Source organism: Alexandromys fortis, unplaced genomic scaffold (assembly GCF_014885135.2).
Source record: "Alexandromys fortis isolate MF-2015 unplaced genomic scaffold, M_Fortis_MF-2015_v1.1 scaffold_119, whole genome shotgun sequence".
Lineage (NCBI taxonomy): Eukaryota > Metazoa > Chordata > Mammalia > Rodentia > Cricetidae > Alexandromys > Alexandromys fortis.
This window is the reverse complement of record NW_026067991.1, coordinates 4,449,072-4,460,301: the sequence shown is the minus strand read 5'-3', so window position 1 is coordinate 4,460,301 and position 11,230 is coordinate 4,449,072. Positions and strand designations below refer to the sequence as shown.

Here is an 11,230-nt window from a genome sequence, read left to right as displayed (position 1 = left end):
AATTTTTTTCCCCAAGAAAAAATAAATTAATTAATAAAAAAAAGAAAAAAAGAAAACAAAAACACTGGTGGGGGTGGGGGGAGCGCAACACCAGGGAAACCTGAGATGGGCTGGTGGGGACCATTATGATGCTTGGACCAAACCAAGAGATGCAAAAGCCTAAGAAGCTACAGTGGCGTTGCAGTAAAGACCAGAGGGCCTGAAGAGGCCACACCCTTTCATCCCAGATCAGCCCTTTCCTAAAGCACTGCATTGCTACTCTGGAGAAGAGCTTGAGGATTTACCTGGAGGCGGTTTCATTTTCGGCACCAATGTAAGCGCTAAGATTGGATCAGAGCTACTCAGTTCCTATTCTGTCCTTTGAAGATGGGGCAGGTCAAGGTCAGAATTAACAGAGAAAGAGAATCTCAGAGCATCTTGTTAATAAAGTGCAGACTTATGAGACTTTAACAAAATATGTGCATTTTAAAGTAGTTTCTTTTCTGATTTCTTTCGCTCCTTGAGGCTCTTCCCCCAAGAAATGTGAGCTTCATCCTGGTTGACAGGGCATTTGCCCTGCCATGTTTGCCCCCCTCCCACCCCCGCCTGCCCTTGGAGAATAGTCATTTATTCATTATGTAATGTTTCTATGAAAGACAATGAAAAATCCCCACAAATATCCCTCTCTTTCCTCCTCTCTGGAGAAATGATTATGAATCGGTCGCAGGGGAAACCCACGGGAAAAGTTGGATTACAATATTTCTGCTAAATTTACACCGAAACAAAAGTGCCAAGTACGTGTTCGGAGCACATTTGAAAAGAAAGACCAAGATCGTGCCTGGCTGTGCTGAGAGATCCAAGTTCCTTTTTCATCCTTGTTGGCCTGTGTGGAGGCAATGATCTCCTAATTGACTTTTACGTGTATCTCAGGGTTTTAGAAATTAGTGAAGACTCACTTTCATAAAAACATTCCTGATGCATTTTGGTTCATTATCAGTGACTAATGTGAGTCCACCTAGATGATGCCTCGTTTTTAAATGCACTTAAAAGCTGGCCTCAGCATTTCCTTCTTTCAAAACAGGAAAAGGACTTTTCCAATTTTCAAACTAATTTGGAAAAGGCTTGAGTCAATATGAACTTTCCCTCTCCAAGATTATGATTCTAGAAATCTAAACCTTTTCTTTTTTCCTGTCCCTTTAAAAAAATGTTTGAAATCCTCTTTGCTTTCTGTATTATTTTTTTTTTTTGACTCTTATGTCTACTTGTGTTTGCCAGCCGTTTTCTATCAGGCTGAACACCCCTCTAAGGTTGCCACCAGCATGGCTTCAGGTATCTAGACCCCACAAGTAAACACGACTTATCATACAGCTAGAAATCATGAACTAAGAACAGACTGAAAATTCATCTGAGGGCAGTGATTAAAAGTCACAAAAAACCCGAAGCCAAACTTGGCCTGCTCCTGCAGAGCCTGGTGAGAGCTGCCCCGTCCTTTCCCTACACCTCTTGGTTCTGATCACTGAGCCTGGAAATGACCTAATTCAGAGAGCAGAAGAAGGCACAAAAGGCAGTTCTTCTTTTCACCATGTCTGGGGAGCTGAAAGGGAGCAGATGCATTGTCCTTCCGTGCCCAGAGAAAAGTTATGGGACATTTCAAAGTTTGTCTTTTGCACATTGAGAACCGAATCTAGGGCTTTACCCGCACCAATGTGCCGGGTCATGCCAGCCCTCCACCCTGGGAGACACAGTACAGACACACAAGCAAAGCTCACTTACAACTCCGAGAGAGCTACACGCAAGGGCTAAAAACTTGAGCCACTCGATCTCCTCCGTGAAGCGACCCACGTTCATCACACTGTTAAACAGATCTGTTGGGAGATTCAGCACCTTCCACATCTGGGCCAGCTCGTCTGCGTGGATGATCAGTCGGCCAGCAACCTTCAGGACAGAGGACACACAAGAGACACGTGAGAGCCTCAAACAAGATGCCCTGAGTTCTCCCAGCACTAGGAGGGGGGTGGGGAGCTGGAGAGGCCAGAGGATCCCACTGGACAGTTGTCTTTGCGAGGCTATGACACAGTTTTAATATTTTTAAATTCCAGACATCAGAATTATGGTCAAGAGATCCATTTATAGTACATTCCATTTGTAAATGATGCCTTTATGTCTCTAGTTTTATTCTTAGGTTGCCCGTGTAAGAAAGATAGGTCGACAGAGGCTTGCCTGAGACCTTTAATGAATCAGGAATGACATTGTCTCTCCCAGACTATACAGGGTTCTCTGCACTGAGTCCCTGTATATATATGTATCCCTCCTGTCTCTGAAAGAGTGTTATGTGGTACCCTATGGCTGACCTACAGGGTTTAGCATGGATGTCTAACATTGTTGGGTCCAGGAACTTGAGAGCTCTGCCATGTTCACTCCACAGAAAACTCGGCAGTTAGAAAGCGGATGGAAAAGGATGGGTGGCAGTTAGCTAATGGCACGGTGAGGTGCAGATGCCCCATTAAGTGTCCCAACCCTTTGCCAGGGCCTCTGAGCCCAGGGAAATGCTGGAACTCTGGAACCCAAGCTCCAGTGGGTCCCCGGTCACCCAAGCCTCCCCTAAAGTGGGGCACCATGCCGCTCAAACATATCCGGGGAACTGGACCAACCACCAGTTTCTCAAGCCAGTCCCTCCTTTCCCATCTCAGGCCAACTCCTGGGAGAACGCGTGGGGATTGGCACGCTTTGTCCTGAAGGCTGGGCAGTGGTGAAAGTAGAGTCTGCACTTTCTCCAGATTGTGCGAGATCTCTCCTGGTCTGGATCCACCAGGGAGATGCTGAGGAGCCTGGGGAGTTACTTTCTCTAGGCTAGGCAGCATTCATTCCACTGAGCCCCTAAATAGCCTTCCAGATTCGGGGGAATCTGTGGTGACCCCAGGAGACAGTCCATCATCCATCAGTTTCTTCCATAACTGATTCCTGTTTCTCTGAAGGAAGCCCTTTTAGGCCAGGCTTTAGTAAACTTTGGCGTAGTGCTGATAGCTAGCTGCCTGCCTGGCGGAAGTTAGGTAACCCGTGCCTAACCCATTCAGTCTCCACACCATCCGTGAATTCTCCATACCCGAGAATGCAGGACCTTCAACAGCTCGGGGGTCAGCTCAGCCCAGTTGGACAAAGTGACTTGCTCAGACCTCTCTCTCACTGGGGGCATCTCTCCACGGGACATGGCCCCAAAATACCTGCAGAGAAAAGGGAGTAGAGGAAGGCTCGCAGGCTCCAGTGACCACTCGATACTTTATTTACTTTTCTTTCCTTTTCCTTTCGGAGAAAGTGAGTAGTTAAGAAGCAGTATTTTACCATCTTTAGTTCGTTTGCATACGGACAAAGTCTGATTGTGTTATTTCCACTTTAAGGGACGAAGAATGCTTAGGGAATGAAAGGGTTTTCTTTTCTCTAAGAATAATGGGGAACAATCAAGAAAACGTTGGCAAGCCATCACCCAAAGCATGTTCAGTCACCCCGCCCATCCCTTCTTAGTATTTTATTCGCAGGCATAGACAAACGGAGATCCTAGGACATTTATAGGATATCTGTATGTGTGTGTTTGGCAGGTGGGGGGAAGGTGCTTCTATGAAAGTAGGAGCAGATAGAATATTCCGGGGGTGAGTGAGGCCGGCATGGGATCTCAGTGAAGGGGAGAAAGGCAGTAAGGAAGTCAAGGAGGGGATAAAACAACCTGATACGGTGCGTACAAGGCACCCCTTCTTTCTTCCCTCAGAACTTAGTTAAATATGGCTGCCGTGTGTCGCAGCTTTGTGGGATGGACTTAATTTGGGGGTGATGTGGAAGATAGGTCAGGTCCTATTTCAAGACTGGCACGATAGGAAATCAGCCTCCTGCCACAGGGAGAGGACATGAGCAACAAGATGCCAACGTCTGTCCCCATCAAAACCTCCGCCCCTTCCTGCCCTCACTCCATTCCTTTCTTCAGGAGCAGGTAGCATAAAATACAGAGCGTGTTTTATAAAAAGGCCTCTGTAGGGTCAGTATACATGACGGAGCTAACTATTGCCCATCTCTGAGACACAGACCAGCAGGACCACAGAGACGTGGATCCAAACAGTAACTTCTAGTCCCTGGCTGGAGGTCCTCAGCTGTAGAAATACTTTGACGCTTTTGAGCCTTTACCTGGGAACTCTCTGGAGGCAGACCAGTGTTTGGGTGGGGGCAGATACAATGAGACACCCAGAATGGGATTGTGGCCTCTGAGACTTTACAACCAGATGAGGAGATGAAATGGCAGGAATAGTAATACCATGGCACCATTATACAGATGTACCTGGGTGGAGTTACTCTTGGCACTCTCGGAGGAACAGTATTTGAGTTGTGTTATTGGTTAGAAATCAGCGGAAACGAAGCCGAATCCATGGACTCCCTCTAAATCTCTGAGCTCCATTTGCAAATGAATGATGCCACAGCTATGGTTGGAGAGATTTAGGCTCTCACACTGCCTGCTGCCGGACAAACTGGCATCTGCCCTGCTGATGCCCCGAGAATTGGCTTCTACATTGTTGAGGCACAGGGGAGGAAATTCCTGCGTGTGATGAACTAAATACTTATTTTATCCTGGAGATACCTGATGGCGTTCCATGTGCTGGAACCCTACAAGTTTGGGAGCCACAGAATATGAGTGGTTGAGAGCTTTTGATGTCTAAATGGGATGCAGAATGTTCTTAGACCATGCTCTTTTTGACTGCAGTTGAAGTACAGACTGATCTTGCACGGATGTCTTTAAAAAATGTGTATCTATCACACCACACAGTATGGAGCAAGCAGGCTACAGCGGCAGAAAGTTATTCTTCATAAATGTCAGGGACAATATCAAGAAATGTCATTTTTCTTCCGATAACCGAGGAGCACAAGAACAATAAAATGGAGTTTTAAGCAATCATATGGCATAATACAAAATCTGTCTATGCCAAAAGAAATTAGTCTTCTGACATTAAAGTGTAATCTTAGAGGTAATACATACAGTTCAAAATAGAAAACGACACAGGAGTCATGACTAAGCAAAGCAACTCCCTTTAGGCCGTTTAAAAGCACCAGGGCTTTACTTTCTTAAAGGCTTCCTCCTGGCTCAACCTGGGAGCGGGGGAGTTTATGCCTCCTGAAAGGGCTCCACAGCTTGTCTCCACCACCTGCTGGATGCACCCCCTCACACCCCAGGTTCTCTTTCCCCAAGCCCTTTCCCTCCACAGACCGAGGTATCTTCCCGCAGAGGCACCGCTAAGGAAGTAACCCGCCAGCGAGAGAAACAGCTAGAAAAGGACCTGGGAGTGTCTTGTTAGCTCCCAGATCAGGCACCGAGGCTGCCCAGTTTCCAGTAGGCACGTGTAAAACGCAGTTTCATAGTTGAGAAGCTTTCTATGTGAAGCGGCCACGGTGAGGTCAGCCCGCTGTGTAAGTTCACCCACGGAGCAGCCTCCAGGGGCCCTTCGAGGGGCAAGGTGCTAGAGGCACACCGTGGAGCCCAGCTTGACCTCGTCACCCAGTTCTGCCTCCTTTTCCAGAAAGTCATGTGACCACGGACATCTTCATGCAGAGGGGATGGATCAATTTTAGTTTTTTTTTTTTTTTTTAATCAGTAACAGACCCCCTCTCTCTGGCCCCCCCAGACGGGATGCAAAGCGTCTTTATTCTGGCACAGGTTTGAGTTTCCACAGCCATGAAGGAAGGTGTTTCATTAATCAGAGGGAACCAGCTTGGAGAGAGACCACCTCCTCCTCCTCCTCCCTGCGGGATCGCGCACCGCCCCACTAGGTGTACTGCTGCCATCTAGCGGTGAGAAGAGCATAAATTGAGGCGTAAACCAAGGAAAGGTGAGCTGAGCTGCAAGCCAGATTCCCAGGCCCCTTCCAACCAGGACAAGCTGATGGGAGGCAGGGATGGCCTAGGTGGTCGTGTGCTAAGCGTGACGTGGTAAACTAACTGGTAATTTTTACCCCAGGACACTTGGCCTACTTCCTCTTATGCTATGAGCTTAGGGAAGGGCATCCCATGCTCTCTCTGTTTGATGCATTTATTTTTAAAACTCAGCTTCTCCTTAACAGCCTGATTGCCTGACTGAGGGCTTGCCAACCTCTTCAGCTTCCCACAAACCCTCTTTCCTCACCCTTGCCCTCTTCTGGTAGGAACAACTTACTCGGCCGCCCACTGGATGAGATCCTGAGGCTGCGTTCGAATGGCAGCTTTGGTGAACTGCTTCAGCAGTTCCGGCAGCTCCGGTGGGATGCATACTTGCTTGTCTGTCTGAGGCATTGATCGCTTCACCTAGGCACACGACAAAACAGAACATGGGGATTGTATTTGAGTCATCAGCAATCACAAACTGTAAAAGGCGAAGGATTTATACGATCTGAAGAGAAACCAGAGTATAGCAATCATGAACTGTAAGAAAGCGGTCTGGAATAAGAGGTCCCACAGATCTGATATAATACTTGGATAATAGGCTAGCCCACAAGATATATGCAGTCTAGAAAGGAGAGTACTGATCTTTACATTGTGCTATATGCTTGCTTTTTTTTTTTTTTTTGAGACAGGGTTTCTCTGTGTTACAGCTCTAGCTGTCCTGGAACTAGCTTTTGTAGACCAGGCTGGCCTTGAACTCACAGAGATCTGCTGCCTCTGCCTCCTGAGTGCTGGGATTAAAGGCGTGCACCACCACTGCCTGGCTACATTGCGCTGTAAATAATTATGTCCTTTACATGAAAAAACACAAGTACTTAAAAAATAGAAGCCAGCAGAAGTAAACAGAAACATTCCTTAATATGTCATCCCCAAATCTACATACGTATAGTGTGTGTGCGTGTGTGTGTGTGTATAAATAAAAGACAGGGTTACACAAAGCAGCTTATGTAGCACCGAATCATGAACCCCTTTCTGTGTTCCCTCAACACTTGCCTGGATGAGAGAACTGTAGCAAAACTGGCTCCATGAGTCCTATTCTATGATTTGACACTAGGTCTTTTCCAAATCAAGGCCATTATCAAACAGTCAGTTGATGAACCACACTCTTTATATTTGTGTTTTCTTGTCTACTCTAACATTTTCATGTTATATCAACATGAGAATCTACAGATGGAATACACTCTTCTATACAAACAAAGGATTCAAAGTCTCTGAAGGAGGCAGACTCAAAAGAATAAACTGTCTCAGCTTCAAAACACCGAGATGGCGGACAGATCTCAGTAAGCACCTTGTGTACAGCCTTGCTGAGCTTGCAGTAAAGAGAGAGAAATCTTCAGCTGCCAAATCAAGAACGTGACAGAGAGCCCAGAATGGGGAACACATGAAGAATCTGAGCTGACCTGGAGGCAAATGTGGCTGGAAAGAACTTGAATGTAGGCTATAAAAGGTAGTACAAGGAGGGGAGAGACCAGGGATTGGCTCACCGACAAGAAGTGACTGAACTAAAGGACCCTCTCCCTTTCTGGCCCGCACTTGAGACCCCACAGGAACATCATCTTTGTTGTGGGTACAAAGGATAACATCTTTAGTGTAAGAACACAGACCTACAACGTGTGTAGGGTCACACACTGAGAGCTGGCTCCATAGATTTTTGTGGGGAGAGAAAACAGCCCCAAGAGTGTGACATCACACGAAAGAGCTAAGTTTAGATTGATACCAACAATGCCTACTTGGGAAACCCCAAGACCATAGATAGCTGTGGTCTTAGATTGGTGGCGTTTCACTACTTTTGTTTTGTTTTGTTTTGAAGACAGGGTTTCTCTGTAACTTTGGAGTCTCTCCCTGGAACTTGCTCTGCAGACAAGCTGGCTTCGAACTCACAGAGATCCGCCTGCCTTTGCCTCCTGAGTGCTGGGATTAAAGGTGTGTGTCACCACCACCTGGCCATGCCACTACTTTTTAGTTATTCATTTATTTGGAAGATGAGGATAAAGATGTTTAATTTTAGACTTCATAAAATGTCAACTATGTGTACATTTTACTAATACTTCTCACAAGCTAATATAGAAGAAAGATTATAAATGTCATAAAAGTAACCACTAGGTATGTAAAAAGGAGAAACAGAATTTAAGTACACCCAATGATCCTTCACATAAAACAAACAAACAAACCCCCCCAAACTCAAAACATCTTGATCAATTCAAAACAAGACAGAAACAGAATTTAAGTACACCCAATGATCCTTCACACAAAACAAACAAACAAAACCCCCCAAAATCAAAACATCTCAATCAATTCAAAATAAGACAAAAAATGAGGTGGGGAGGAAACATGGACTAATAAGACAGTTGAGAAGAATCCACGCTGATCTCTAACCACAATAAAAGGAAGTAGCCTTAAGTGGGCCAGTGAAAGACAGAAATCTGATGTAAACTCTAGGGACAGTCAAAGCTGAGAAAGCCTGCAAAGACAGAACCATGGAAGGTGAAAAGGCACAAACCACCAACCAACCAGATTGAGATGCTGGTTTAGATGTCACTGTGGCTAAGAGAGACTTCAAGGCAAACCATTTTAGAAGAAAGATTTCCTGTCAGGATAAAGTCTTTGGATATTGCCTTCACAGGACCATTCTGAATATGGAGATACATCACCATGGGGACTCTCACGGTGCCCAGGGGAAAGCAGGGCATTGTTTGGGATCCTCTAAATTTTATAAATATATTAATAATGATTAAGGGTGATAAGTATAGTTCAGTATTGGCAGTACACCACCATAGGGGAGTCTCACAGTGCTCAGGGGAAAGTAGAGTGTTCATTGCTTGGGATCCTCTCAGTATTGTAATAATGACTAGGGGTGAGAAATGCCAATTCAGAATTGGTAGTTTCCCTGGTTGGAGTGGGAGACGATGTCGTCAGGGGTTTCTATTGCTGGGAAGAGGCACCATGACCATGGTAACTCTTACAAAGGAAGACATTTCATGGAGGTGGTGGCTTACAGTTTCAGAGGTTCAGGTCCATTATCATCATGGCGAGGAACATGGGGGCATACAGGCAGACATGGTGCTGGCTGCATCTTGATGGAACGGCAACAGGAAGTAGACTGTGCCATTGGGCAGTATCTTGAGCAAAGGAGACCTCAACACCTACCCTCAAAGTGATACACTCCCTCCAACAAGACCATCCACACTTACTCCAACAAAGTCACATCTCCTAATAGAGCCACTCTGGATGAGGTCATGGGGGGGGGAGGCAATTACATACCTATATTTATATTACACACTTTAGCATTTTTTATGTATAAGCTATGTTTTCCAAAGCTACTGTTGCAAGTTGTTTTGTCTTGCTTTGAGTCAAGGTCTCACGTAGCTCAGGCTGGCCCTGGACACACTTTGTAGTGAGAATGCCTTTAAACACATGATCATCCTGTTTCCACCTCCAATTGCTGCGTTTACAGATATCAGCCACCAAGCGCAGCCTTGTAGATCAGTTGGAATGACTTTTCAACCTATTTTATTTAACAAACAACAGTGCCTTAGATTGCTTATGTATGTGTGCTTGAATTTATTCTGATAAAATATGTAGCATGAGATTTACCATTTTATTTGTTTTCAGCGTACAGCTCGGTGGCATTACATATTCCACATTTCTGTATAGTTAGCACTCTCCCTTTTCCAGAGCTATGTTATGATCTCCGCTGGAAACTCTAGGATTGGACAGAAAGGCTCAGTCCTCCTTTGTCTCTGCCAATAACAACAGCTCTGCCTTCTCATCCTGTGAATTTGACCTCCTTTAGGAGCCTTATGTACAGGGGCCATACACATTTGTCCTTCTGGATCTGGTAGATTTTGTTTAGTATAATAATGTCTTTCTGCTTCATGCATGGTGTAGCATGTGCCAAAATCTCTGTCCTTTTTAGGCGTGCACAACGTTCCATAAACACACAGCCCTTTTTGGTTGTTTTGCCTATGCATTTATCTGTCAATGGGCATTTATAATATGCTGATGGCATCTTTCGGCTATTTTAATAATCCTGCTTTGAACATGAGTGAACACATATCTAGCTTTTCCCGGCTTTCGTTGTTTTGGGTGTATAACCAGAGGTAGAATTGCTGGGCCACATGGTGAGTTCAACCAAAGTTTTTGAGGAGCCAAGAGGCTGTTTTCCACAGTGAATGCACCATTTACTGTCTTAAAATATTTTAACAGGATCTTAAGAAAAAAGGTGTGTGGGGACATGTGGGGGCATGGACAGGGTCTCATGCACGCTAGCAAGCACTGCCCTACTGAGCTATATTCGCAGATCACCAAACTGAACACAGCACTCCTCATCTTCTGTCCTGGGGCCTCAAAGCCCTGCAGTCAGGTGCTCTCTAGGTCCTTTGAATCTCACTAAAACCCACTGATAGTTCCTTTGATGTGTGCCTCCTGCTCATCCCTCTCTATCTCCGCCCCTCTGTCCCTGACCCCGCCCTTCCTCACTCACTGAATCCTCATTTCAGGTCATCCTCTGGTCCATCCTACCCAGGTCACATCCATCTTCCTGACTGCTTTTTGTAGACCAGAAAGCCCTGCTTACAAAACAGCGATCAGACCCAGACCGTCAAGGTTCTCCATGATCTGTGCATATTCTAAACTCCCTATTTCCTGCCGCTATTGCTAACACTGTTTGCTGCGCCCACTGCCTAAGGGATTACACTTGCAGAGTGTAACACCTTTTCCCTTGGGAAGTTACTCCTTTTCCCTTGGGAAGTTACTGCTGCTCCAGTGGTCTCCTTTTCTTCTATTCAAACCCTACTCAACCCCAGCATTCACCTTGAGATCATCCTGAGCTTTCCTAGAGAACCTGGGTAGCAGCAAGTATTGTTGACATTTTGTATCCAAGCCTGCCCTGTCTCCAGAGCTCCTTGCAGTGGCTATCGAGAATGGAGAGCAGGTGTGCAGCGTGCGTGTGTGTGTGTGTGTGTGTGTGTGTGTGTGTGTGTGTGTGTGTGTGAGAGAGAGAGAGAGAGAGAGAGAGAGAGAGAGAGAGAGAGAGAGAGAGAGAGAGCAGTAAACAGTTTACAGTGATGCGAACTTTACAGCCATTTACAAGCAGACAGTAGTTGAAATTATATTCGGATGCTGTTTGGCACAGTCAGTAAACTTCCAGATTTCAGTATCTTTTTTTTTTTTTTTTGTGCTTAACCTTTTATGCATAACACCTGCCACCAGGCACACATAAAGGGCTTTCCTCGTTAAACATGACAATAAAACATCCCTGTAAATCTGATTTTTCTCCTTAACTGTGATGTATTTGTTATCA

General features: G+C 45.6%; 1 protein-coding gene across 1 annotated transcript in view; it reads right to left on the bottom strand.

The window, feature by feature from the left end:
- Positions 1-6,279, bottom strand: part of Ropn1 (rhophilin associated tail protein 1) — a 13,624-nt gene extending 7,345 nt beyond the window's left edge. Inside the window, exons 1-3 of the mRNA XM_050159914.1 lie at positions 6,164-6,279; positions 3,083-3,200; positions 1,753-1,914 (exon numbers count right to left, since the gene is read on the bottom strand). Coding sequence (XP_050015871.1) covers positions 1,753-1,914; positions 3,083-3,200; positions 6,164-6,279 — 396 coding nt within the window. The remainder of the gene's footprint in view (positions 1-1,752; positions 1,915-3,082; positions 3,201-6,163) is intronic.
- Between the last annotated feature and the right edge of the window lie 4,951 nt (positions 6,280-11,230).